The 24,368-nt window shown below is 36.2% G+C and overlaps 1 protein-coding gene across 3 annotated transcripts in view; it reads left to right on the plus strand.

Moving 5' to 3' along the window:
* The first annotated feature begins 209 nt into the window (after positions 1 to 209).
* SLC35F5 (solute carrier family 35, member F5) overlaps positions 210 to 24,368 on the plus strand; it is a 30,981-nt gene continuing 6,822 nt past the window's right edge. The window contains exons 1-13 of one of the 3 annotated variants that reach the window (XM_010575128.1): positions 210 to 284; positions 2,455 to 2,536; positions 6,497 to 6,638; positions 8,943 to 9,086; positions 11,954 to 12,016; positions 13,558 to 13,639; positions 14,946 to 15,136; positions 16,798 to 16,879; positions 17,682 to 17,769; positions 18,348 to 18,412; positions 18,783 to 18,887; positions 19,349 to 19,508; positions 23,021 to 23,111. In XM_010575128.1, the coding sequence (XP_010573430.1) occupies positions 6,504 to 6,638; positions 8,943 to 9,086; positions 11,954 to 12,016; positions 13,558 to 13,639; positions 14,946 to 15,136; positions 16,798 to 16,879; positions 17,682 to 17,769; positions 18,348 to 18,412; positions 18,783 to 18,887; positions 19,349 to 19,508; positions 23,021 to 23,111 (1,206 nt within the window). In that variant the 5' untranslated portion in view covers positions 210 to 284; positions 2,455 to 2,536; positions 6,497 to 6,503. Of the gene's footprint in view, positions 285 to 2,454; positions 2,537 to 6,496; positions 6,639 to 8,942; positions 9,087 to 11,953; positions 12,017 to 13,557; positions 13,640 to 14,945; positions 15,137 to 16,797; positions 16,880 to 17,681; positions 17,770 to 18,347; positions 18,413 to 18,782; positions 18,888 to 19,348; positions 19,509 to 23,020; positions 23,112 to 24,368 lie in introns of those variants that run through there. The other 2 variants (XM_010575129.1, XM_010575130.1) reach the window with 2 other exon arrangements.

Here is a 24,368-nt window from a genome sequence, read left to right on the forward strand (position 1 = left end):
GTTGGACAGGCTATTGAGCCTGTTGACTTTAGTGTAATCAGCTACGTGAACATACACTGTAGACTACATAGTGAGACCAATTTTTATCTTTTTTCTATATCATAAATTAAAGTGGTGACTCAGCTTAAGTGATTTAGGATGCCATAACATTTTAAAAACAAAATAGTGTAATGACAAGAAAAGTTAAGTATATTTTTTCATGGTTTTTTTCAGAAGATCTTCATGTAACTGGCTGAAAAATGGTTCTGCAAGATGACAGCACCAACTCTAACACTGTTAAAATGGTAAATAAAATAAAAAAAAAAGACTTAAAAAGATCTCCGTGCTATTTGCTGAAAATTATAATGATATTAAGAAGTGCCTTTTAAATGAATATTCCTTCAAATGTCATATTTCAACTGGAATATTAAAGTTACACCATGTGGAAAGCATATTTATTTCCTAATAATGGAAGCAAAAGGCAAACATATGCTGAACTTTCTATTGTATTTAATAGAGTAGAAAATGGCATTTACTTTTAAACCATAATTTCTGTTTCAGCCTGTATGTCTTGAATTTATCATAACTCTGTGTACTTGATGAATTAAATGTTTAAGGATAAAACCATGTTCTTAGAGAGAAGTGTCTTGTACAGTTCTCATTTGAGGTGTCAGATGCTATATTAATATGCTAAACTTTTATCCTTATTCTGAAATGGGTTAATTATTGGTAATAAGCATTAAACAGGGTTCTCTGTGATCAGCCTCAGTCAGGATTACAGCCCACACCAGATCTTGCATGCTGATAGAGGGTGAGGTATATGTCTTGCGTAATAACCGAATTTAGGTGCAAGTTCTGCACCTGGTTACTTGAGTATAGCTAATATGGATTAAGTGGGGGCTGAAAGTAAGCAACTGAATAGTATCTTTCTCTTAGTGATACTTGGTTTAGTGTGCATGGAGGGAAGAATTTTTAAGCATCTTTTTTGCTTTCTAATTGTATTTGTTATTGTTATATTCAGTTCTTTTGGGAGCATAAATTAGGCATGCACAAACTGTTCGAGCTTTGTATGGATAAAAGTCTTCTGGTTTAAGTTTTGGTTATCTGAGATACTGATCTTAATCTCTAATTAGGTTGGTAGTGTAAGAAAAATACGACCAGCAGCTACTGTTTGTATGTGAGGGTACTGAACTAAATAGGTGTTCAGGATCTACAGCGAGCGTAGGCTTTGTGGTAGAGAAGATGGACAACCACATGCCTGTGTCTTAAAACTACATCTTCAATTTATTTTTTTTTTAACCAGCTAGAGTGATTTGGTAAACTGTGTGGTAAAGGGGTTGAACTTGCTGGATGCTAAGCGGTGTGTAAGTCTTGATGAGTTCAGTGGGGGCTGAATCACAGGCTTATGTGGTCCGTCTTTATAGTCTACCTCTTAATCTAATTTGCAGTAGATGAAAAGCATCAGTTTAACTTTTGCCTCCTATTCACAGTTTATAAACTTTCAGCCATGATTGACAGGTAATCAAAGGCAAAATTTAGGGTAAACATTTAGTTTTGTCCTTACTGTTACCTCTATTCTGTGTGCTAATTTGTGACTCATTAATATAGGGTATGGCTCCTGTTGATACAGGATATCTGTAAAACAGAGCTTAGCAAGGTTTCACATGAATAAGAAAAGAAAAAACTCCAGTGCTTCCAGGCAATAAAACTTACAGCTTTATTATTCTTGGTTGTCAGTTCCAGTTTTGTTGTGCCTTCTCTTGGAGCGCCATATACTTGCCAACATCTGGATTTGCAGAGTTGCAGATTAGATGGGCTTCTGATGGGTCTAGTATAACATTTTTTCCGAAGTCCTTTATGTATAATGTTTCTTTCCCTATATAACAATTCTAAAGTGGATTTTATTGAATGTCTTTATAGGATCTGAATTTAAAATAAAAAAAAAAGTTTTATGTAAAGGTGTTGTGGTTTTCTTTTCTTTTTTTTGATACAGTAATAATGCTGTATCAAATTAAGGAAAGATACTGGGCTTCCATAAGAAATAGCATGGAGGTGTCTTATCTTTCTAGATTATTTTAAGGTCCAAAAGCCTATATGCTTTTCCACTACCTTCCTAATTCTAATGTTTAAATTCTTTCCCTAGGAATGTTGGGTTAAGAAACAGGGCCTTTCTCTGCATAGCTTAAAAAGTTAGAACTTAACATCATCGGGTTCTTCTTTCTCATGTGAACCTCTTATGTTCAATTAATAAGGAAGGGATCATGTTCTTTGAAATATCAGTGCTGTCCGGCTAGCATTTTTGATGTGGACCAATTCTTAAGGTTCTATATCTGTATGTCCCCAACATTTAGGACTTGAGCTGCGGCAGACACTTGTGGAACTTGGAATTTTAGAAAATGTTTTGCAAAGATAAGTGCATAGTATACACACACGCACAATTTTTCAAACTTTGCTTTTTTTTTTTTTCTTTTTTAGGAGATTATCTTCACTTTGACATGATGTGTGAAGTTTGTTAGTCAGCATTTTTTGTTTGTTTTTTTTACAGTTATTGTGGAAGGTATGTATGAGAAAAGTAAATCTTGTTCTTTCTGTGTTCATTTTTATCAGAGCATGTTGCCATCAGTGTACAGAAGCCAAATATAAAGAAATGTGTGGAATTGTATCTCATTACAAGTTCATGAATACTGGTACTTTGTTAATAAATGGGATAATGTGTCTTGTCTAAAACTTCTCAAAGTAGTAGTTTCTATCTGTCTTTGCATTCTCTGTGAAGTTTTACAGGCTTTAATTCTGTCCTAAAACTTAATATATGAGTTTCAATAGGGTTCTGTTTTTCTGCTGAACATTACAGGCATTTTAGTATTGCTGCTTTGTAATTTTTCTACTCAGCTACTAGCTTGAAGGTGTATCATGCTGCATGATGAAGACTTTGTTGTCACCCTTTCTTGTTAAGTTTTTTTTCCTTGTTATGGAAGAACCAAGCAAAGGGCTATATTAGGCACACAGAAATGTTAAACAGACACTTTGTAGTCAGATGAGAAAGTAATAGCTGCTATTACTGTAACATATAAAAAACTTTAACTTCAAGACATAAATATGGGCTCCTTAATTAGAATTTTAAAATCTACTTATCATAGGTAGAAAAGAAATGGTACAATGTGTACTTACACTCTGAATAACTTCATATGTAACCTCTTATCTAAGAAGTTCTAGATATTCTATCATCCATTATTTCCATCCTGCTGAGGGATCTTAAAGCAAGGGATTTGTACAAGCCTAATGTAGACAAGTTCAGTACAATATTAAGCAACTACAGAATGTGCACAATATCTGCATGATCTCTACACACAGTGTATATGTGCTATATGCTTTGAAGCAGTTCGTGGTGAGGACGGAAGAGCTAGGGATGCGAGCATCTGATGTAGAGATGTCAAATTGATCAGGCTACTGCAATTCCTTCCTGTCTCCAGCTGCCTCTCCCCCTCCTACCTGCAGCATGTAACTGGTCGAAGGCTGGAGTGGCTTCCATTTCTGGTATACCTTACCACTGTTCATAGAATCATAGAATCATTTAGGTTGGAAAAGACCTTTAAGATCATCAAGTCCAACCATGCCCACTAAACCATGTCCTGAAGTGCCTTGTCTACATGCTTTTTGAATACTTCCAGGGATGGTGACTCAACCACTTCCCTGGGCAACCTGTTCCAATACCTGACAATGTGCTGTGCGGTAGCCTGACAAGGAATGAGATTTCCTCCTTCTAGCTCCTTTGGAACTCTTTTATGCCCAGCTTCCATTTTTGCTGCATGTTGTGCGAACACATGAGCAATTTGTAGGCTGTATATAATGTAACTTAATATAATGGCTTGTAGGCTATTAGTCATAATAAAATGAAGGCAAAGTTGGTAGAGTGTAATATGTAGTATGTATTAGACCAATTCATAAAAAAAATGGAAAAACACTTATAAGCTTTCAAGCATGAAAACCTTTCTGTTAGCTTAACTCAAGTTTAAGATAATATCCCTATTTATTCTCTTTTTGAGAACAAATGTTTTCTCCTTTATTCCATATCAAATAAGAACTGCAATTCCTTGCTGAGTCTTTCATAACTTTGCCCCTCCTTACTTACAGACTTCTACTTTCTTTTGTCAATGCCACCATTTTATCAGAAAAGCAGAATAATTATCCTGAACTGATGCCCACACATGGAATACATCAGCATAGATCTAGTGGTATAATTATACTTCAGGAACTCTGCCTGTTGATTTTTCTTTGGAAAGAAGCCCCTTGAGAAATGAAGCAAGAAGTGTCAAGATCTGAACATGGCAGAGGCTGTATTGCAAAGGAGATGCATGAGTCAAAGGCAGGAAATGGTGTAGTGATCGCAAATGCACTTGTGCATATCTAGGCATTTAAATCATTAATCTGAGGAATAGGCTAGTCTGGAAAAAAAACATGTAGCCACTGAAGACATTGTGGCACTGTCTCTTTCATAAATAATTTGTAAATAATTAAAAGACAGTACATGTTTGTATGTTGACATGTGTGGGAAAGACAAAGTATAATTTAAATTTACTGAACTGTATTAGCAAAGCATATCACCTCTATTTAATGGGAGAGTCAGGAGTTGCTCCGTAAAGGTGAATTAGATTTCAGTTCCTTGAGGAGTTCTCTCAAATATAGTGAGTGTTTGAGTTTATGATGATAAATAGCAAGATATGTTATGTAATCTGTAGCGAATTAACTCTTAATTCCTACATAAATGAGTTAGTGTTAATCATAGAACTACCATATACATATCTTACTGAGGTTCATTAGAGTATGTAAAAAATTTTAATACAAGTAGACCGATGAATGAGACATCAGTCTCTGTCACTTGTATTTGAAGCTTTTTAATAATAAAATTGAAGGTTTTCCTAAATTTAGGTCTTCTAATGGGCAGTCGTAAAGCTGTATCACAAATCTGAATCCCCTTCTAGTAGCACTAGTGGATATAAGACCATGTAGGTCTGGTATGCTCATGATTAGCACTTGTTTGCAGTAGGTCCAGTGGATCTTGTAATTTTTTTGAGTTAAAACACAAGAAACATTTTTAAAAAGCTTGTTTGCCTTGCTTTCTTATTTTTTGGAAAGTACTTTAGTGAGCTTTTAACATAACTTTAGTGTTTTCAGTAATGTTAATACTTATTTTTAGTGCAAGTTGTGCAAAGTCGAGCCCTCTAAAAATCACAATGTACCACTTTTTTGGCCAACCCAAACAATATCAGTTCTGTTCTCTTGTGTTTGCTCTGTGGATTGAATAAAGCAGAAGTACTCTGCCTACTGAAGGAAAAGGAAAAATGGTTGGTCATGATCTATTTACACACTGCTGTAGTACTCATCTCCTGCATAAATGTTAATGTTTTAACTGCAGATAGTCTCCTTCCTAATATTAATTTTTGCAGCTCAAGCCATATCTTCAGAATTTTCTGTTGAGCGGTGTACTCTACTCTTCCAGTATGTAAAAGCAGTTGGCTATAAGTATTAAACCCAGCAGTGCTTTTCTGATAATTCACTAGAATTGCTTAAATTGACACCTTTCTATTATTACCTTGAACAAAGACTTCTAGGAGCTGTGAGGTGTGTATAGGAAAAGGAAATTAGGTTTGTATGTGTCAAAATCTGAACTTGTTTATGCTGTAATTTCTGGCAAGTCTGCATGACTTTTGTACTAGATGGCAAGCTTAAAGCTAGCTTACTGCTGTAGTTTTGATTTCTCAGAATATGAAGTGTTCTGAATTTATTATTCTGATGCGTAACATACCAGGCCACAGTCAAAATCATTATCAATGTTTTGCGTTTTTTGCAATAGGCAAAGCTTTCTGTTGCGTATATTGTATGCTTACTCTTAGTTTGACAGGTTTTCACTAGAATTGGTGCATGCCTGTATTTCATAAATTACCAAATAGTTATACAAATCTTTAGAGTTCAAGTGCATGTGTAATCTGATTTTGAAAGTTCACAATCACTTTATGCATTAAGGGATCATGATTTACCCAAATGTGTTGCTATGTCTTTGGAAATGTTTGTTGAATGCTTAAGTTTAAACATGTTTCTGACGACCTTTAGTAGAATTGTATTTGACGCAACACATCAAACTAATTTATGCTGTTGGCTTAGAGTATCTGAATTTACCAAAACGTAGTGGTTTGAAATTTTGCAGAATTCGTAGCATAGAAATTCCAAAAAGGTATTGTATGTTTTACCTACTTTTGCTTACTTAGTGGTAGAAAATTTGATAAATTCTTGAAAAGTCAATATTTACTTTCTAATTGCCCCAATGTATCGGAAAATCTCATGCCAGATCTGGCAAAGATCTGCTTTTTAACAGACAAGCACGTGTTCCCTGGCATATTGGGTCTGCTTCATATACATGAAACACTTGTCCCCACTGTTTGGTTTGGTTTTGGGCTGCTTTTTTTTTTTTTGTCACTGTTTGTAATCTTTTGGGTTTTATGTCTTTATCAATCTTGAATAGGTTACAAATGGTGTGGGTTTTTATCATGAACCGAATGAGCTCCCAGAGCAGTTCATCCACTCAGCGTAGGCGAATGGCTCTAGGAATTGTCATTCTTCTCCTCGTTGACGTGATATGGGTTGCCTCTTCAGAACTCACTTCTGTAAGTATTGTTCCATGCATCTTAAAAGGAAAATAAAAGCCTATGTAAGAGAAAGATGCAGCAGAAACATAGTCACTCAAACACTCGATGAGTGTTCTAGTATAATGTTTAACCACCTTTTCAGTACGGGGAAGATGATACCCTTTGGGTTAGTGAACTAACCTGTATCCACAAAAAGTTACAAACAAGCTCTACTCGGTGACTCTTGCTTTCAAGACAGAAGGTATTACAGATGACTTTCAAATTAAACAACAAAAGCTCATAACTATGTACTGTAATTAGGGAGTTCATTTTGTTTATTGCCATATTGATTAAAATAATGCCCATATATTTCCCAAGAAGCAGTAAATGAGCTGTAACATTGCAGGCTAGGTGGTAGGATAGATTTTATAGCTCAGAACATCTAGAAGTCTGGGATCAAAGGACTCGGGTCATGGAGTTTAAGCCCTATAATTGCAGACAAGTTTGTCATAATCTAGTTCATATATTCACCATCTTGAAACTGATCTGGTATTTACTTTATCTTAAGTTTTAGGATTTAGAGCAGAGCTTTAGCAATGGAAATAGAGTTTTTAATAAATTCTTGTCAAATTCACGTTTCTGAACTGTCATTAAGTTATTATGTTCTATATCAGTTTCAAAACTAAGCATATAAAAATGTTTGTGCTTAACATGCTATTATATTAATAAAACGTTTTTTCCAGTGAGCTGGTGGGATCACTATTGATACTGGAATGTTACTTAAACAAAGTAATCTTCTCTAATTTGTGATAACTCTGCTATTGCTTATAAAATGGGTCTTTCATTTAGGAAATATTTGTATATAAATGTATTTTCAGTCCTACTTGAGGTCAGTGGCTGTATTGGTTTTATGTGGCAAGGTTTTGGTAGCGGGGGGGGTTACAGGGGTGGCTCCTGTAAGAAGCTGCTGGAAGCTTCCCCTGTGTTCGAGAGAGAGCGAGCCTATACCAGCCGGCTCTAAGACGGACCCGCCGCTGGCCAAGGCCAAGCCAATCAGTGATAGCGGTAACGCCTCTGTGATAACATTTTTAAGAAGGAAAAAAAAGTTGGGACGGGGAGAAAATAGCCACCGGAGAGAGGAGTGAGAACATGTAAGAGAAACAAGCCTGCGGACACCAAGGTCAGTGAAGAAGGAGGGGGAGGAGATGCTCCAGGCGCCGGAGCGAAGATTCCCCTGCAGCGCGTGGTGAAGACCCTGGTGAGGCAGGCTGTCCCCCTGCAGTCCAGGGAGGTCCACAGTGGAGCAGATATCCACCTGCAGCCAGTGGAGGACTCCACGCCGGAGCAGGTGGGTTCCCGAAGGAGGCTGTGACCCCATGGGAACCCTGCGCTGGAGCAGGTTCCTGGCAGGACCTGTGGATCTGTGGAGAGAGGACCCCACGGAGCAGGGTTTCTGGCAGGACTTGTGACCCCGTGGGGGACCCACGCTGGAGCAGTGTGCTCCTGAAGGACTGCACACCGTGGAAAGGACCCATGCTGGAGCAGTTCGTGAAGAACTGCAGCCCGTGGGAATGGCCCACGTTGGAGAAAGTTCATGAAGGACTGTCTCCCGTGGGTGGGAACCCACGCTGGAGCAGGGGAAGAGTGTGATAAGCCCTCACCCTGAGGAGGTGAAGCGGCAGAAAATAATGTGTGATGACCGTAAACCCCATCCCTGTCCCCCTTGTGCCGCTGGGGGGGCTTGGTGGAGAAATCTGAGAGTGAAGTTGTGCCCGGGAAGAAGGGAGGGGTGGAGGGAAGGTGTTCTGAGATTTCGTTTTATTTCTCATTTACCTTACTCTGGCTGATTTGTAATAAATTGAGCTAATTTTCCCTAAGCTGAGTCTGTTTCGCCCGTGATGGTAATTAGTGAATGATCTCTCCTGTCCTTATCTCGACCCGCAAGTTTTTTGTTATATTTTTCTCTCCCCTGTCCAGCTGAGGATGGGGGAGTGATAGAACGGCTTTGGTGGGCACCTGGCGTCCAGCCAGGGTCAACCCATCACGGTGGCATATCATTAAGTTGCTTGGTTAGATAGAAGTAATAAGTAGCTTTTCTCCGGTGCCATTGTATCTTACAAAATGGCTCAGTGCCTTCTTGTCGGCATTTAGGATAGCTTAGGAGAGGGTACCCCCAGAATAGGTATGGCCACTTGTGTCTTTTGGTCATACATGCCAATACTTACAGCACTGTCATTTTGTGAACCTGACTGTTCTGGACTATATACTTAAACCTGTTCATTCTTTTTGTGAATTCTCACCTAATTGGTAATTTTGGATACTGCAATTATTTTCTTTCCACAGTATGTTTTTACGAAGTACAACAAACCTTTTTTCAGTACGTTTGCAAAAACATCCATGTTTGTTCTGTACCTCTTGGGATTTATTGTTTGGAAACCATGGAGGCAACAGTGTACTCGTGGGTTTCGTGGAAGGCATGCAACTTTTGTAAGTATTTTAACTCTGTAAATGTTTTGGTATTTGTGGAAGTTTGTATAGAAAAACTTAAAATAGGACTAGAGAAAAGCAAAGTTTACATGTTTGTGAAGTAGTGCTTTCAGAAAAGCAAGTATAAACTAATTCATGGCACAGGAAGACGTGGCAATCATAATAGTGGCCTTGTGAGAGGAAGAAAAGAAAGGAAAAATCAATATGAAATGTATCAGGAATCATAAGAAATGCTCTAATGAGCCAGACCATTGGCACATCTCGCCTGGTATTTTATCTTGGAGAGTTGCAGAGGATAATTCTTTCTAAGAAGAGCTTATGAGCCTCACCACAGTTGGCTGTTAGTTCCCTGTAACCAATGGAATCAGTTGGAATCAGTATTGTAGTTGATTTTTATTACTGGCTCTTTTTGTCTCTGGTAGAACTGTGAGCTGTTTGCTAAGAGGTTTTGAGATTTTTGAAGTTACATTTAGGAAAGATGGTAGAATTATGTTTTTGTTGTTGTTAATATTGTATTCTTACAGCCTTTATGCATGAGTGACCTTCTGTTGCCCATTCTAGAACTAGGCATAGTTTGTGCTAGAGTCTAAAATTATTGTCATATTACAGAAATATGTACTTTTTTCCAAGGAAATTTAGAGATGCTGGGAAGAGCGCTTGTTCTGTGCCAGTGTTTCAGAATGCTGAACAGCAGGACTCAGGAAGCAGTAAGGCATGTGGCCTGATATTAATCTCACATTAAAATAACAGAAAATGTGATCCAAGAACATGCTGTTAATCAACATGTCTTTATAGAAAATAGCTTGTATGAAAGGAACTGACTTCAGTTCTTCTGGATATATTAGACTTCACTGATAGCGACAGTTGTAGGCGTAACATACTGGAATTGAAGTGTTACATGACATTAAGCCAAATTATTTTTATTTTAAAAAAAACCAAAACACCACAAAAAAGCCCCCAAAAGCCAAAACCCAAACAACTAAACCTTTTGTTTAAAAAAAAAAAAAAAATTGTGTTAAACACATAAAACATGTAGATTTGGCTGATATCTTGAAATAATTTTCGCTAGATCAGCCTTTAATACCAAGTGTCTGGGCATAGTATGGCACATGTTAGACTTGATGCCATTCAGGATCTTCATAAGATAATTGGGAAATAAACAGAATTTACAGATTCTTTACTGGCAGTAATGACAAATAAAGATGATGAAAGCACTAAAGGATGATTAGCTGTATAGAGCAATTGTACTGAACAGATGTATTAATCTCAGCAGATGAGTAGAATAAGGGGCTATTACTTAGTGGGAATTGTGGTGGTTATATTGACCAACTGAATCTTGTGCAGTGCTATGTCAAAGAAAGAGATAATATGAACTGGACAGCAAAGAGTAAGACTGCTCAGTCTGTCACATTTTGTGTGTGGCACTCTGGCACCACTACTGGAATCTCATTATTTTTTCTTTTTAACCCTATAAAAAGTAATTTTTACAGTAATTTGTAGGAAATAGCCATTACTTTTGATATTAGCATGTGTCTTGGTTTAACCCCAGCTGGCAGGTAAGCGGCACACAGCCACTTGCTCAGTCCCTACACAGTGGGATGGGGGAGAGAATCGGAAGAGTAAAAATGAGAAAAATCATGGGTTGAGATAAAGACAGTTGAATAGGTAAAGCAAAAGCTGCAAATGCAAGCAAAACAAACCAAGGAATTCATTCAGCACTTCCCATGGGCAGGCAGGTGTTCAGCCATCTCTAGGACAGCAGGGCTCTGTCACGCCTGACGGTGACTTGGGAAGACAAACGCCATCACTCTGACCGTCCCCCCTTCCTCCTTCCCCCAGCTTTATATGCTGAGCATGACGTCCTACGGTCTGGGATATCCCTTGGGTCAGTTGGGGTCAGCTGTCCCGGCTGTGTCCCCTCCCAACTTCTTGTGCCCCCCCCAGCCTCCTCACTGGTGGAGTGGGGTGAGAAGCAGAAAAGTCCTTGGGTCTGTGTAAGCACTGCTCAGCAATAGCTAAAACGTCCCTGAATTATCAACACTGTTTCCAGCACAAATCCAAAACATAGCCCCATGCTAGCTACTATGAAGAAATTAACTCCATCCCAGCCAAAACCAGCACAGCATATTTCAAAAGAACAGCGCAGAGACAGGACTGTAGTGTACAGTTAGAAGATACCCCCCCCCCCAGGAGTTTAGTTAAATATTCAACTGTATATTATTACAAATGTCTTTAAAATGTCTTGTGTTTATTAATCTGGAATAAAAATTATACATCTATAGATTTTTATTTCGATAATGATTGCTTAGGTGAACACTCATACCTTACTTTTAGGCCCGCTTCCACGTTAGAAGCTTTGGTTAATAGACTTCTTACCAGCATGGTAGAACAGCAAGCTCCAGGTCAGGGAGCAGGGGTAGTGGTGCTTGCTGAGATGCAGAAAGAAAGAGGAAAAATGATACTTGACCTCATCCTAATTTAAGCCTTGTTAAAACTAAGGCATGAGTTCCAGGTTTTTATGCAAAGGAACTTTGCCTCAGTAAAATGAAGAAACGAGGTTTGTTGTTAATACATGCACGATAATTTAGTGAAGCCTGAACTTCACAGGTTTTGGCATTCTAACAGCCTGATCCTGCATTGGTATCTGGGTAGTTGAGTTCAGTGGGGTTCTCCAAGAGGTACAAAGAATTACTGAAATTATTTACTGAACTTGTAAGCCCTCTTGTTTATTGGGGAGAAGGGCTGGAGGGAGGGAGGGAATTGTGATAGAATTATGGAAAAAGGCATTAAAAAACTTATTCTAAATAAATTTCAGTTATTAATAACTCTGCCTTGATAGATTATTACATTTAAGGTTCTGTAATTAGTTTGCAGATGCTGAAGGTTATTTTGCTCCTTGTACAACAGATAACACTGTAAACAGTTCTCTGGTAAGTGCCTTAATTTGTGAAGGTCAATACTTTACAGTAACGTGACACCATTATCCTGACTTACTGTTTTTAAAATATGGTGGTCTTAAATGCAATAGTTTTTCCAAAAGGGATTAGTAACTTGTATGTTGCTAATAAGTGCTGCAAATAATGACATTGCTTATTATGAAAAATACAGGTTCTCAGCTCAATAAAAAACTTGAAAGTTTCTGTAGTAGTTTGTGAAATAAATATTTATGTCGTACAAAGGAAACCTTTACATATTCAGCTCAGTAATTGCCAAAGCAAAATGTGGAGAGCTAGTGGTAAAGCCAAACAGTTTTCAAGACTCAAATCCACAATGGAATCATTCAGTTAGTTGAGTATCTTGTGTACTGTGATCCTGCATTGCATTTTGACAGAGAAATGGACTGCCTTCTTCCTTCCAGTGGGTGGAGTAACTACTGTTTACTGAATCAAATATCAGTACTGGTATTCTGCTGATAAGCTGCATTTCAGATGGCTTTTTTTTAGTGATTTTCATAATCCATAAATGACAGTTTGTTTTGCCCCTGTTGATCACAGATTGCTGCTTAATCTGCATACTTAAATCAGAGGTCACACAGAAATGTATCCAAAACACAAAACTTTGAAGGTTTGCACCATCTCTGTAATAGAGTAGGGGGAGGCAGCTGATTGTTGATGAAGTACCATATGGGTATTTTATACTGAATAGGGAGTTGAAGAGAGATTTTTCAGAAGTAGTCTTCATTTCATTCTTTGGGGTTTTTCCAACTTTATTTATCTACATTTAAGAATAAATCTTAGTCTGCTCAATTCATTAAGGTCATCTGACTCTAGAATCAGGATTCATCGTTAAACTTGGACAATTTTGCACTGATTTAAACATCCACAAAAATTCTGGTCCTAAACAAGGAGCCTAATGAAAATGCAGCTACCAGATCTTTTTCATTACTTCACTCTTACAGTTTATTAATTTAATTTAAACAAGCAGCTGAAAACTTGTCTTGTTAGAAGTATTTTAAGCAATTAAAACTTCTGCTAAGTGCTTTATGTATGTATTGGAGTTCCTTTCCCAAAGTTTTTTGACTTTTAGTTCTAGTTCACAAGCTTTTAGGGTCATGAGAGGAAAATGAGTATGTATTCATTTTTGTATATATATTCTGTATTTTATGTTTCTAGTTTTTCATTTGGACAGAAGCTATAGATCTAATGAAATGTCTGTGATTTTGATAAGTTTTTTTTAATTCTGGATCAGTAGGTTTGAATTTTCTGGGGATGAGTTTTGTGTTCATGAGGATATACACAAAAGCGCACAGTTATTTTTGAGTACTGCATTTTACCAATATGTTTAACATAAAATATAGATTATGTATGAGCATTTTTGACAAGCCTATCCACTGTGTGCAAAACCACTTTGATTCTTTTAATATTCACCAAGCTTTTCTTTAATTAGTTTTGTAATTTGCTAAATTAATTCTACTGCTTATAATTTAAATATCCTGTTTAACTGTATTTTTACTTATACTGATTCATTTCAGAGTGAACCTTTATATGTTCCTGTAAAGTTTCACGATTTGCCAACTGAAAAAAATGGCAGTAATAATAGTGATGCAGAGAAAAGTGAGTAAAGACTTTTGGAATGCTGAAATACTAGTTCTTTCGTGAAGGAATTACTTTCCTCTTTGTTGGTATAACTGCTGTCATGTTGCAGGACTTGCCTTTTATCCCCGCCCCCTCCTTTTTTTTTTCTTTTTTCCTTCTTTAAATCTCTTATTGCATGAATTGCAGTTTCATGTATTTACTTTCAAGTGGAGAAAACATAGGCCTATCGTTCAGTTTACCTTTCTTGGTCACTACAGATCCAGCCTATGTTTATCTCAAGGGACCAACTGGGTTCAGTACTTGTGATTCTTTCCTTCTGGGCTTGTATGACCAGCAGCAGTGAGTCAGCCTCTGGAAAAACAAGCTATTGTCCTTTTTAGAGCAGGAGCAAAGCAGTCAAAGTAAGAATTTTAACAGTCTATGTGCATTCTGATTTTATTTAAGCCTCACTATCTTGTGATAGTAGCTGAAACAGGCCTAGCTGTCCCAGACAATTATAGAAAAGTTGACTGTCAAAGAATCCAATTATCTGATCCTCAGCAAAAGAATCCCTGCTTATAAAAGGGAAAGTCTCTGCTAATTTCTAGCTGACACATGTTAAGAACCACTTTGGTAGGCTCTGCTGTACTGTGATAACATGCACCAATCCCTTCAGGGTTGTTTGAGCTGTAGCTTTTCCCTTCACTTTTTTTAGGAACTTAGGTATTGTTTCATATTGACTTAGACTCATAAATAAAATAATAATTAAAAAAAAAATCTGATCCTGGTTTGTGAGATTAGTTAGAGGGTGGATTTCAAATGAGCAAGTGACCTTATGATCTCTGCTAAGCTTTGAGGTCTGTTGGACACTCATCCTCCGAATGAAACGCTGTCCTTGCAGTTAGGTATAGTTGTGTGCAGTTTTTGGCGGTTTGACTATTAAACAATTAAATAAAATCTTACATGTAATATTTATCAATACAGACTAATTCCTGCCTAAAAATTTGTTGTTGCCTTGTGTGGATTTTTTTGTCATGGAAGGGGGATGATGCTTTTCAGTGAGGTTTTTGTGGGTAGACAACTGTACTGCTTGAAAACAGTAATTGTGCTTTGTCTTGTTAGTGGCCTATGAAATAACAAAATACTAGTTTAATAAATAAAAATAATGGCATGTCTTCTATTTGTATAAAAACCTGTTATTTGTGAAGTATTATAATCAATGCTGTATTAGAACAGCATAATCATCATAGTTTTATTTGCATATTGTGTTGGTTTGAAAAGTTTCATGATAAAATGCAGCTTTTTTTTTCTTTCTTTCTTTCTTTTCTTCTCTCTTCTTCTTAAGCTCCCAAAAAGCCTCGTGTAAGGTTCAGTAATATTATGGAGATTCGACAACTCCCATCGAGCCATGCATTGGAAGCAAAGTTGTCTCGCATGTCATATCCAACGGTTAAGGAGCAGGAATCAATATTAAAAACTGTAGGAAAACTCACTGCAACTCAAGTAGCAAAAATTAGCTTTTTCTTTTGCTTTGTGGTATGTTCTCCATTCTTTCAGAAAACTTAAGTATAGATGCAATTAAAACTTGTATAATAGTAGTGAAACAGTATCGAGATGACTTGTATTCTTTATGCCTCATTTTATAAATATACTATAAGAAGTAAAACTTTCCTCATGCTGGATGTGAAGATGCAACTTTTTAAAGGGAGGGTAATAAAAAGAGATCCTGGGTGTGTAGTTAACTGTGAGGTCAGTTGTAAGATATGCCATGCTTCTGTGCCATGTTGTCCAGTGTTGGGTATGTTTGGTACAGCAAAATCTGGGATCGGATGTATACAGGCTGTTAATAGCTGCAGTGAGACGGCATGAAATGGGTAAATATCACTATGACTTCTTTCTGGGCTACCACAGAGTGCCATCTTATGCCTCACCGTGGCATTGTGCCCTCCAGTAGTATGGAGAGGAGATAGTTGATTGTCCTTCAGCTCCATTGAGGGCTGCAAGATTTACTTATTAATTTGTTGATTGCTGGTGTTTCTGCATCATGCCTCTGTTCTACGGGGAGAGAGATGTAACGGTAGCATGATTTTTGAGAGACAGTAAAAATGTAGAGAGCAGGTCAGTGATATCTTTTCCAGAAGTAGCTTCACTGATACTGCCGAATATGTTATATGTAATGTGGACACAGCACAGCTTTTCCTCGGGAAGTAGTGCTCTTTAAACATTTAAAATAATAATAATAATAATAATAATAATAAGTATTAGTATTGTTGATGCATGGGCCAGAAAACAGTGATGTAATTTTCTGTGGGTATACATAAAGAACGTGCACACAGCAGCAAGAGAATGATAAGGCACTCATTAGTGATTTTTGGACAGATGAAATAGCTTTTTTAAAAATTATTTAAAATTCTGTGTGTCTGAGTATTTATATATACCCATGCGGATTTTTAGGCTAGACTCCTGATGTTCAAAACAAGTCCTGTTTATGCTTTTCATGGATGCTGCTACTGCTGGCATATATATGTATTTCTTCTTGGACTGTATAAATACTTCCACCTAAGAGTTTAGAGAGTGGTAACTTCCCTGAGGATATATCTGAGATCTTATTAATGAGATCTCAATCAAGAAATGATAAAACACTTGCCATTTGATTCCTTTATGGAGGAATTAACAGACATGAATCCTTCCAGAATATTTTTGAGGTATCGAATGTAAGTGATGCTTGTTTTTTAGGGTGGAGATGTGTGCCAGTTTTAAGTACTCTAAAAAAAACTCATTAGGCTGACTAATGTCCCACGTATCTCTATCTCTGAAATTTCTTTGCAGCCCTTGTGCAGTTAGGGTCTTGAAGCACTTGCAAAACAAGTTAAAAGTACCTTTAGTTACTATAGAATAGCTATTATAATGTCGTTTTAATTATTTAATTAATTGTAAGTTCTGAAGTGTTATTTCATTATTAAACACGTAGTTGAATGTGGTTGGTTTGGGCCAATTCTAATTTTGCCTGTCTTTTAATGTATCTGCCACTTTAATAGAAGTTAGGAATATATTTGAGTTAAAAGTCTTCTGATTTTGGTTTTGGATAAATAGTTGTGGGTTTTCTTTTCCTTTAAGTAGGATTTTATTGCACTGAGAAACTTAAACTCTGTCATTGCTATCCATGTGATCACAAAATTATTTTTCTTTTCCCCCAGTGGTTCTTGGCAAATTTCTCTTACCAAGAAGCTCTGTCAGATACCCAAGTTGCTATAGTTAATATTTTGTCATCAACCTCTGGTAAGTTTTATTTACAGCACCAGGTGTGCATTATAAGGCTGTCTATAACATAAAAAACTTTTTTTGTTACAATGGACTGGTGTAATGATTTACCTGTGGTTTGGGGGGAATAGTAGGGCTTAAAGCCACTGAATATATGCATTTAAAAATTTCATTATGTATTTGCAGGGGTTTAGGCTATCTTCATGCTTCCCCTGCTTTTTGCTTTTCAAGTTTGTGTGTGTGTACTTCTGCGGTTATGTCTGTGTATTAAAGAGATATATTGGGAGCGTAGTGCTTTTGAAGGAAAGGTGGTATAACTTTTTATCAAAATAGATACAATTCAGAGTAAAGTCTTCTTGCTAAGTACCATTTTTTTAAAAAATGCTTTTAGGGGTAAAGAACTTAAACCACCTAAATATTATGCATAGCACTTGCTTTACAGGTTTTATGCAAGGCTGTAATATGAGCTTTAAAGTATATAAATTATGTGACAGTCCATGTTTTGAGGAATAACTTTTGTTGTTCTATAAAATCAGTTTTAAAAGCACAATTACATGATTTTTCACTGACTTTTCAGGCTTATTGCAGTTTATTTTGTTAGTATGGCTAGCCTTTCTCGAAGTTGAACATGTATTTGCTGATCTGAGGATTTACCTCTCAAGGTGATAGTTTCATAATAGTTCTGATTAATATTAGGGATGCTAAGATCAAGTAGTTAAAACAAGTATGTGAAATATAAAGAAGGAAATGTCTGTGCAGTTTTCTGAACAAACTAGTGGCAAAACTTGATTGTATAAACTCTTCTTAATTTCTCTTGCAGGGCTTTTTACTTTAATCTTAGCTGCAGTCTTTCCCAGTAACAGTGGAGATAGGTTTACCCTGTCGAAATTATTAGCTGTTATTTTAAGGTAAGGTAATGGGATGGAACATTTGTTCAAAAACTCCCTGATACAGTGAGAGGACAACTATACCTACTATACCTATGGTATCTGTGACAATATATGATAGGCTTCACTTTTTCAAAAATCCTTGTTTCACAGATAAATTGAGCAAGTGAATTAAGTCTTTTAAAATACTTCATATCATGAACAATTGCCTAATCTCATGCTCCTGTAGGAAATTAGATTAATCAGGTTTCTGTTGGAAATATGTGAACTTATTTTCTTGTTATTTACTTACGGTTTATTTATTTTTGTGTAGATGGGAAAAAGGAAGACTTGACATGCAGTGTTGTTGGCCTGTTTCATTAAATGCCTTGTGCATTGTTCAGGGAAGTTAAAAGTGGGGTTTGTTTGTTTGTTTTTAGCTTAGGATCAGGCCTTAGCAATAGAGAACTCCTTTTGGCTTTTCCAAAAGTGGGTTTTGATTAACTAAAGATACCTAAAGATAGAACTGTATTTTTGTATTTTTCTCCCCCTTTTTTTCTGCCTTTGTAAAAACATTCTTGGGTTCAAGTAGTGTTTTGCATTTCTTCTTTTTTTGCTAGCATTGGTGGTGTGGTACTTGTTAACCTTTCTGGATCTGAGAAATCTGCTGGAAAAGATACAATAGGTATTTACTTGTTTTTTTTTAATTCTAGAATATGCAATGATGAGTATTATCTTTTGGTCTTTTGACAATACTCAGTAGGTCATCTAGCACGCTATATATTTCTTACTCATGTAACATTTCACAATCTGGCTTTTTAGTTTCAACTTCTGAAACTGGACATTTATGATGCTTTTTTTCCCCCAGGTATATAGCTTAATTGGTAAACTATTTACATTCTGGAGCTTTTTGCATTTTCATACAGTAATGGATTCTGTAATAAACAATTTACCTCTGACAGTTTTATAATAGGTGTATGTTTATGAGAGTTGATCCTAGTGTGCATGACACGTTTGGCATGTCTTAAGTGAGTGGTTTTTTTTCATCTTTACAGGTTCCCTTTGGTCTCTTGTAGGAGCAATGCTGTATGCTGTGTACATAGTGATGATAAAAAGGAAAGTAGATAGAGAAGATAAACTTGACATACCAATGTTCTTTGGTAAGACTAAAAATAACTCTATTGAAAGTTTTAATTCAGTGTGTGATTAAATTGTTTTCTTTCAGGCACTGAATTGTGTATGAGTGGTAAAGGGGCTCAGAAAAGCCAAGGAAGTAGAGAAAGCCTATTGTTCCCGTGGTTATGAGTACTTTAGAGACTGGTTGTGTGAATTGTTTCCTGTTTACAGTCTTAATAGTGAAAGATAACACTACCTGTTCGAATGCAGACAGCCCCTTTGACTCAATGGATTTATTTTTTTTTTTCCAAACCTGTAAATATCTGATGTAATTGTTTGTGAATTTCAGGTAGTTTCTTATATTCCTTTCCTCTGAAAGATTTAAAATATGGCTTTGTTGCTGCTTTTATCTATGTATATTGTCAAAATAGCAGAGTTTAGCTGAGATTCTAGTTATGTTGAAGGATATTTATTGTGATTTACTTAATACTGTTTTTATACTCAGGTTTTGTAGGGCTGTTTAATCTGTTGCTGCTGTGGCCAGGGTTTTTCCTGCTTCACTATACTGGGTTTGAAGCATTTGAGTTTCCCAATAAACTGATATGGATGTGCATTGTCATTAATGGCCTTATCGGAACAGTTCTGTCAGAGTTCCTCTGGCTGTGGTATGTACTACATGCTTTGTATATATTTCACATAAATTGTCTTACCCGTGTTCTCAAATGTTGAGATGTCAAATTGTCCAGGTAGGGGGTTTTGCCTTTCCCCCCCACCCTCTCCCTCCCCCGTCTACATACGCAGTTTGAGTTAGAGGAAGTTATCCATCACGTCATAATGTCCTGTTTAAAAGCAACAGGTAACTTTAAAAAGCAGGTGATGTGATCTTATAATATTCATTAAGATACCGTGTGCTTAGCTCATTCTAGAATTAACATTTTGAGATGAAAGACTTTGTGATACAGAATTGCAGTAGTAATTAACAGTTCTTCAACTTCCACGGCCTTGTGCATGTTGGATATATATGAGTCAGAATCCAGTATTCTATAGTTGACATTCGTTTAAATCTTCAGAGACTTAACGAGCTAAATCTCATCAGAACGCATTAATCATGAAGATACAGCAATTCATAAATTAGCCTAGCTTTTGTTTAGTAATTTAATTTTATTATAGTCTGGCAACAGAGGATTGAACATGCAACTTCTACGTGAATGGCTCAAAAGCTGTAGCAGACTTAAACCTTTGTGTAGCTGTTAGAAGGCCAGTGTTATTAGAGAACTGTTTGGTAAGTCAGGGTTCCCAGCTTGAGAGAATTCAGGGAGTCTGAGTTTCTTCTGGGCCAGCATTAGGTTAAAATAGGGGTGTAACAGAAAATTCTACAAGTTGAGAAGTCCTATTTTATTCTGGAAACACTGAGGAAGAGTTTCCAAAAAGAGACATGCTTCCAATGCCATACAGTTGCTCAGTGAATGATGTCAGTTTTGGTGCAATATTTTGAATAGGTGTGGCAGTTAGTGAGTTTTTGCCTGAGAACCCTTGGTGTTCAGCCTCTCAACTCTATGGTAGAGAGACTGGAAAACCTCATGGGATAGCTACTCTGAAATGGAGATGTCTGTAATCCTAGGACCTAAGTTCTGTGACAATAGTACAACAAAAGATCTAGGTGAAGTTCCATGAAAACATTTTTTGGTGTTTTTTGTTCGTTTGTTTAGTTTGGTTTGGTTTTGTTGTTGTTTGTTTTCAGACAAGTTTAAAGTTATTTCGGAAATTTAATCACGACATTTTTTGTTTATTGGCAAACTCTTAGACCAGTCCTAGTTACAAATGCATTGCAGCATATGTTCCTTTGTAATTTAATTTGTTTATTGGTGGAATAGTTTTGTGATGTTAATGCCATCTTGTAAGATGAGACTACAGTTCAGTATCAGCTGGTAAAAAGGTTAAGTGCAATTTCAGCATAGGCGAAATAATAAAAAAAAAAACCAACCCAAAACAAAACCCAGAAAACCCCCAAACTTGTCTCTTGTCCCAAAATCAGGTACTAGCATAGGGTTAAGTACAGGGTGTGCACAGACTTTTTTATACACGTGCTATTTGTGTAATTAGTCAGAATGATGATCCAGTCAATTAAAGAGCTATTTTTATTTCCAGTTCCTTTTCCCTAGATTTTTGGAGTAAGACTAATTTCAGAGTTTGTGCTGACATCATCCTTTTACCTGTCGAGCATGCCACTAGTGTGGTCCTCTACTCTTTCTTTGGAAGTAAATAATATCATTTAACCTACTTGTTTATTCCACCCAACCACATAATGCCAACTAAATAATGTAGTGGTAGATGTGACTCTTAATTTTTTTTTTTTTTTTTCCTAAACCTGCTGAAAAGTGTTCATTGGATTCTGTACCATTTACTCATTTATGGTGTGCTGGTGGACAGATTGGTTCTAATTCAGAAGTAGTCAGTGCAGAGATACAGAAGTATTCTCTTATGGTATAGAAGGGGATTTAGAATACTGGGGAGGAAGTTTGCCAAAATGCAGAGTATCTAAAATGCTTTGTTTCCTTTCTGTTCCTGTCTCATCTGCATACGTTTTTCTTTGTTTTAAAGACACGGAACAACAGAAAGTGATTACAAATATCCAAGCTGGTCATTTTTGCTTGGCTGAAAGTCAGTCTTATGGGAGGACCTAATGGCTTGGTTTGGGAGTACTCTTCTAGTTTAACTAGAGAAATAGATGCATGAAGTCACGTTCTAGAAAATGTTTTCCAAATGTGTGTTCAAATCTTTGTGTTTAAAAGGTGTTAACAAACTTCTATGAGGTGAATTAAAATAGCATTTTCTTCACTGAATCACATTTCATTAATATAGTTTCAGTGATGCTGCATCTGTTTAATTTTTACAGTAATCAGAATAAAGATTGAGTAAGTAAAAAACAAATTTCAGAATTCTTAACAAAAATTGCACCTGTAAGATTTTTCCTTCTTTAAAATTAGTTGTGTGTGGAACTGATTGCAGTTCCACAAAAAGGCATAGCTGGTACCGTTTTCAGTACTTGCCAAGGATAAGAATTGCCTTTTTCTTAATAAATAAATTCTGGGTGCCTTTGAAATAAGAGGCTGACTCAGTAGTGGGCATTACTGATTTGAATTGGGTAGATACCCCTTTTTATTTCTTTTCTTCATATGGTAGAATAGGCTATTTCATAGAGGAGTATTTGCTAACAAGCCTCACTATGCTTGGTAACTTTTGTCTTGGCTGATCATAAAATGAGAATTGCATATATTGGATGTTACGCACTTCACTTGGTATCAAAATGGCTCAGACTAGTCATGTTTTATTTATAGAGCCTTATATTTCTATTGAAATGCCAAAGATCTCAAGAGCTTATGTGTTCTCTTAGGTCTGTCCTATATATACTTTAAGGTTCTCTTATTATTACTATTTTTTAAAAAAACTTAATTCAGTGAATCAGTCATTTGCAAACTAAATATGGCTGTTAATGAGTACTACTCTGACATGCATGTAGTTTCGTTGTTCTGCCACTTATATAAATTGTAATGGCTTTCTCTGACTCAGTGATTTAGAGAAGTCTAACGACTGTGTTCCTGCTTAGGAAATATGATGAGACCACTTGTAGAACGCAGAGAAGTCTTACTGAGACTCCAAAGAATGATTTCAAGGGTGTGTTTTAGAGTGAGGTTTAAAAAGCAGAGTCTGTTAATTTAAGAATTGTCTGTTTGTAAAAAATACTTCTCTTTTTGGGTAGGATTTCTAGACATCGGTAACCTTTCTTTTTAATTAACCAGACTGGGGCAAAACACATTTAATTGCTATAACCTGGTATTAAACTATTTTAAAATGGAAACAAAATGCAGATTTTTCTAGGTGAAGTCACTACATGGGATGTAGTGAATTTTCTGTCATCTCAAAAGGTTTGTATGGGAATCAAACCCCACTCCAGCAGACATCAATAGTCTGTAAAACTGCATAAAATTCTGAAATAGATTTATGACTGATTGTGGGTATCTCAATTTTTTGTTATTAAAACAAACAATGACTAACAGTTAAGCTTGATCAAATGTCTTCTGCAGTTTGATGTATTACTTTAGTTGTCTTTTAACATCTAAATAAGCCCTCTTTATTATTATTATTAATTACTATTATTATTATTTGTTATTTTTAGGGGCTGCTTTCTTACCTCATCACTGATAGGCACACTTGCGCTAAGCCTTACAATACCTCTGTCTATAATAGCTGACATGTGCATGCAAAAGGTAATGTACTACTGAGTTTTGAGCATTATTAACAGAATTTCTTTGAATTAAATGGCAGTGTTATTTTTAACAATGTATACAATGAACAGTATTTTACTTCTGTCACTTGTCAATAATTGTTGAACTGTGTCATAATTAATCCTCTCTTGATATTGACAGTTACAGTAATTTTGCACTTGCAAGTGTGCACTTGCACACTTAAGTATATTTGATTAAGATGCAGCTTGTATGAAAAGTACCCAAAGTCATCAGCAATGCCTGGTCAAATGCTTTAGCTTGAACAGGCACTTTCCAGAATTAAAGAACAACTGCAAGTACAGCACACCTTAAATTAACATCTTTACAATTATAGAATTGTTACAGACTGCCTGTCTTGAAAATACTCAATTAGTGACAAAACCAAAAATCTGCAGGTTTACCGCAAAGGAATGTAGCAGCTACAAGGCTTAATTGTACATTATTAGATTCATGTGGACGTTAGACTTCCATTTAACTGTCTTCCTTTAAGTTAGTCTAGTTTCCCTGATAGCTGTGGAAAAACCTTGCATATAAAGAAAGAAAAGAATCTGATAATATGAGTTTAGAATAGAAACTATATGAAGCTAGTTTATATTACTCTTCAAGCTGTATAGATACTTTTCATGCTGGTGGGGTAGAATTCTCAGTTTTAAATATTTAATTATCTATGAACTTCAACTCTAACTTTGAATATTTGAATTTAATATTTAATCAGTGGCAAGGAATATCAAACTCTTAATTTCATGTGAATAATGGTTATTTAGCATATATTGCAAGCATGCAATTATTGTTTTTTGGGGTTTGGGTTGGTTTTTTTTTTTCTTTAAATCAAAGTCACATAACTGTTCCTATTTCCTGAAGGCAGGATCACTTGTTTCTGCTCTTTATTTTGGATTGAAATAATCCCTACTGCTAAAATTTTAATTTGAAGATTAAACCACCTGTTTAACTCTTTGAAATAGTTTTCAACCTGATTTTATAATGCATCTGTTGTTAAAGCAAGCTTAATTTTTCTTACAGTGATAATGCCCTTCTTTTTTGGCAGGGCATCCCCACATAGTCCACTATGGCTATGCCTTTTGACACCTCTCAGTGTAGACACAGGTGTATTTGTCACTTGGCTAAAGTATAAGCATTTCCCATCACATGCTTGTGTGCATTTTGACAATTGGTGACACTTGTATTTCATTGATGTTAAAAGTGCGTATAGTCATGTGGCATGGAGAGGCTGCAGGAGTT

The sequence above is a fragment of the Haliaeetus leucocephalus genome, unplaced genomic scaffold (genome assembly GCF_000737465.1).
Source record: "Haliaeetus leucocephalus isolate CR32 unplaced genomic scaffold, Haliaeetus_leucocephalus-4.0 Scaffold451, whole genome shotgun sequence".
NCBI classification, from domain to species: Eukaryota; Metazoa; Chordata; class Aves; order Accipitriformes; family Accipitridae; genus Haliaeetus; species Haliaeetus leucocephalus.